General features: G+C 27.3%; 1 protein-coding gene across 1 annotated transcript; it reads right to left on the bottom strand.

The window, feature by feature from the left end:
- Positions 1-1,277: 1,277 nt before the first annotated feature.
- LOC145961759 (aminopeptidase N-like) lies at positions 1,278-3,595 on the bottom strand. Its single transcript, XM_083082221.1, has 5 exons — positions 3,386-3,595; positions 2,366-2,556; positions 2,113-2,163; positions 1,669-1,738; positions 1,278-1,382 (listed from the first exon to the last, which is right to left on the bottom strand). Exons 1-5 carry the CDS (start codon positions 3,593-3,595, stop codon positions 1,278-1,280), a joined length of 627 nt encoding a protein of 208 aa, XP_082938347.1.
- Positions 3,596-4,173: the final 578 nt, after the last annotated feature.

Below are 4,173 nucleotides of genomic sequence, written 5' to 3' on the forward strand. Positions count from 1 at the left end.
AAAAAACTAATGATGGCGCGTTAAAGTTGAAATTTCAAGCTTCAAAATGCTTTCTTTATTTTTTATCTACGACGATTTTTCGCCGAGTATCGATATAATATCTGAAAAATGCTAATTTATTTTCAAAATCATACTCGGTCAAAAAAAGTCGAAAATTTTTAAAAAAGTTTTTTGCAGGGAAAATGTAATTTGTAGAACTTGAGTTGAATTTCTCGAGAAAAATTTTTTTATTAAGTTGCGGCGTGTTAAAAATACAAAACTTTAAAGAACTGAACAGTGTGTCCTTCTTCCAAACGCATAAAGGAAGCAATAAGGAAGATAAAAAAATTTTAAGAAACCACCAACTGCGCGTTAAAGTTGAAACTTCAAGCTTCAAAATGCTGTTTTAATTTTTTATCTACGATGATTTTTCGACAAGTTTCAGCGGTTTGAAAGTAGTCCAATTTTCAGGATACAAAATGTGTTTCTTATTATTTTTAATTAGCGTATTTTAAAAACAGTATCCTTTTGGAAATTAGAAATAAAAATAGGGTAATTTTATAAAAGAAATTAGATAACATTAATTTTTGCTTGTCGCTTTGAGATACTGTGACTATATTAATATATTCTATATGAAAACAAAAAATATCAACGATTAAAAACGGAATATATATTAGTATAATGGTATTCATAAAATTTACCTTTACTTTCCAATCTTTCTCTTCCATATGTGAAAACCAATTTATCTTCTTATATTCATTTAATTCAACTTGCGTTACATTAATAAATTTATCTGTTAGGAAGTCGTTTATCTAAAACAGATTATTTTGATGATATTGAACAACAATATTTAATGATAAATTGATGTCGCATCATGATTATTTATTTTACACATATACAGGGTGGCCCCGGACGTTCCGGCCAGACTTTAAGATCTTATAGGAAATTTAATTCTGAACATAAAATTTTATATAAACATGGGTTGAAAAATGCTTCCTTAAGAAGTTATTCTTAACTATTCGTTACTCTATAAGTTTCAAATAATTTGTTAAGTTTCTTTTTATTTCATTTTCTTTTCACCTTCTAGTCTTCCTTTCATTCTCCTATGATAATTGATTTAAACAATACTGTTCAAAATATCATTAAGCACAGTCTCAAAGCGAATCTTCTGCATTAACTTGTGCGTTAAATCAATCGCGATAAAATCTGTAACACGGGTATGAGAATTTGACTATTGTATGTATTCTTTCTACTATGCAAACAGTCAGAAATTTAAGAACTCGAACGACAGCCAAGTTCTAATACAAAACAATAAAAGTCACCTCCTCACGACTCGACATCGCGTTCTCAAAATTTCCAGAAGTTTCGAGAACACCGCTCTTATAAAATAACCGAACACGCGCCTGTGGAACGTACAACAATCATTTTCATCTCATTTGAAAGATAATTTAATTTTCTACAACTTTTGTTTCGATACTTTTTGTTAAAAGACACATATTTTCCGTGATATTTGGAAAAATGTGTAAAATAATCATGATTTGAGAGATTTTTGAGCGATAACTTCTTAACGAAACATTTTTCGACCCATGTTTATATGAAATTTTTTGTTCAGAATAAAATTTCCTATAAGATCTCAAAGTCTGGCCGGAACGTCCGGGGCCACCCTGTATAAGCACATGCAATGTTTACCTTTTCGAGTTGTTTCATAGAATACACATGATTAATAATTACAGCAAATGTTGCATACTCGCTTATTTGTCTGTAACAATAAAATAATAAATTTATTGATACACACATAAATTGTTGAATGATAGATATATATTTACGAAGAGAAAACTGTATTACTTAGGTTTTATATTCTCAAGATTGTGTAATATGAAAGTTAGAACTACAGGATTCCTTGCATGCTTTGCGATAGTTAAAAGAAAATAATTAATATAATCTTGATCGGAAAAATCTTTTAAAAACATAATCGATGTTGTAGTATCATTTTTTATTAAATTTAAATAATCTTTGATAAATTGTGAATCCTCAGGACAAGAGAGAAATTTTAAAAGTTTAGGTTTAAATTTTTCTTTTCCCAGACGATATACTCCCCACCAAGGAGAATCTTCATTGCTAAGAGAATAGTACAATACTTTTAAACCTTGACAGTATGTCCATTCTTTCCACCATGGTAAAAGCCTACGAGATTTAACAAAAAACAAATTCTGATATAAAAGTTTTGCACATATTAATCTTATATTTTCAAATAATTTAACAAATTATAATTTCATAATATAATCTAATAAATTTAAATTTTGATGAAATAATGTAATAAACATTGTACATGTATCTACAAAACAATTAAATTAAAAAATAACCGAGAATATACAGAAAAAATTACGTGTTTATTTCGGGATCAGCGAGATGTCGATTCAAATTACGTTTGGCTTTTTCTATGCATATACGACCACCAAGATTACATGCCCATTTCGCAGCCTCCATTCTTAAACTCTTTATAAGATCGTGTTCATTAGAAACTTCATTGTATTCAAGTTTATCAAGCAAATCGTATAATAAGTTTCGCATTTTCACCTAAATATATAAATGTATATATATATTTATATGTATATATATTGTTACTTGATATAAATTTTATATTTTTCGATATTACTTGTATTATATTTTGCCATACAGAAAGATATCTTGCGCAAATGTATTTTACATGATTTTATAAGATTATTAAGAACGTTCTGTCTTGGTAAAAAGCTTTAAATTTCTTTTTATAAAGATATCTATTATATAGCTATACTTATTATTATATACATATCTATACACATATTTATATTTTTACACAAATTACATATTTATACACAAATTTGTATTTTTCTTAGGTGCACATTCACACATGCTTACAACATGTTCATATCACAAAACATACAGAAATGCATATATTGTAAACATATAGACATACATGTAGACATTATATGTATAATATAATTTAATAACTTTTTAACTGTTTGTGTAGTAAACACACACATAACTAATATACATATATGTTTCCTACTAATTTTCTATCTAAAAATTAATGATATTTAAATCATCATTATGAATATCATATTGTGAATAAATGGTAACAATATTCAAATTTTCTCCATTTTCCTCTTCAACTCTTTATAATTAGTACATACTCTATTTAAATATTAATTTACAAATAGATACTTATCATTTATCCAAAATATATTTGTGAAGCGTAATCAAATTTTTTTACATGTATTTTATTGTATGTATCTTTTTGGAAGGCACTTAATAATTATTGTTATAAATGCACACAATATTAATATGTGTAATAAGTAATATGTTTGAAGCGTTTTAGTATCTTCAATACATCACTGTTGACATTGTTTATAATATTTGTTATTACCTTGATATTAAAATATACTTTTTCCTGAAATAGAAAGATATTGGACAGATATTCCAAAGCTTTGAACATAGGATACCATGCCACGTAGTCTGTTTCTCGTGATAGATATTTCGTAATATTCCAGAATACAGAGGAATTAAGTTGATTTGTTATCATTAAGTGGAAAGCGTCATCGATAATTTGGGCACGATTCAAAACATGTATTTTCATATAATTTTTAGAATTTAGATAACTTGCAATTCTTCGCCAGTTCTCGATATCGTAATTGACTCGGTAATATCCTGCCGATAACAAATGAATATAACGACTATATAATTATATAACGACTATAATTTTTTCAAAAGGACTTATCAATACAAGTATCTGTTTTCGTACATTAACCAAGATAAAAAATGTATCAAAAATTGTAAATAAATAGAAAAACAGATTGTGAAATATTATATATATGAAATTATTTTGCACTAAAATTGAGTATATATAATAGTGATAATTATGCACTTTACGGAAGACCTCACCGATTTCAATGATCTTGACATATGTTGTCAAGCTCACTCTCTTGAGTAAGTCTCAAAAGGTTTTAAGTGTCGCTCATTATTTATTAAAAAGTTATTAACGAAAAAAGTTAAATGAATATAATATGATCTTGCGACAGCATGTACGTTTAAGACGTTATATTTGATGGAATATATGTTTAATATATAGCGAAGATCATCATTAAATGCAGAATAAACTTTGCTTTGTGTTGCAAAATACATGCTTGGTGACAGTGGGTTCCGCCCCCCCCCCCC

This window comes from Camponotus vicinus, unplaced genomic scaffold (genome assembly GCF_025532165.1).
Source record: "Camponotus vicinus isolate PSW18456_S1 unplaced genomic scaffold, iyCamVici1.0 SCAF_11, whole genome shotgun sequence".
NCBI classification, from domain to species: domain Eukaryota; kingdom Metazoa; phylum Arthropoda; class Insecta; order Hymenoptera; family Formicidae; genus Camponotus; species Camponotus vicinus.

Coding starts and splice junctions, on each gene's coding strand:
- LOC145961759 (XM_083082221.1), bottom strand. CDS start 3,595: ATGAAAATACATGTTTTGAATCGTGCCCAAATTATCGATGACGCTTTC. Junction 2,557..3,385: donor AAGTATATTTTAATATCAAG/GTAATAACAAAT, acceptor TTATATATTTAG/GTGAAAATGCGAAACTTATT. Junction 1,383..1,668: donor CTATGAAACAACTCGAAAAG/GTAAACATTGCA, acceptor TACGTTCCACAG/GCGCGTGTTCGGTTATTTTA.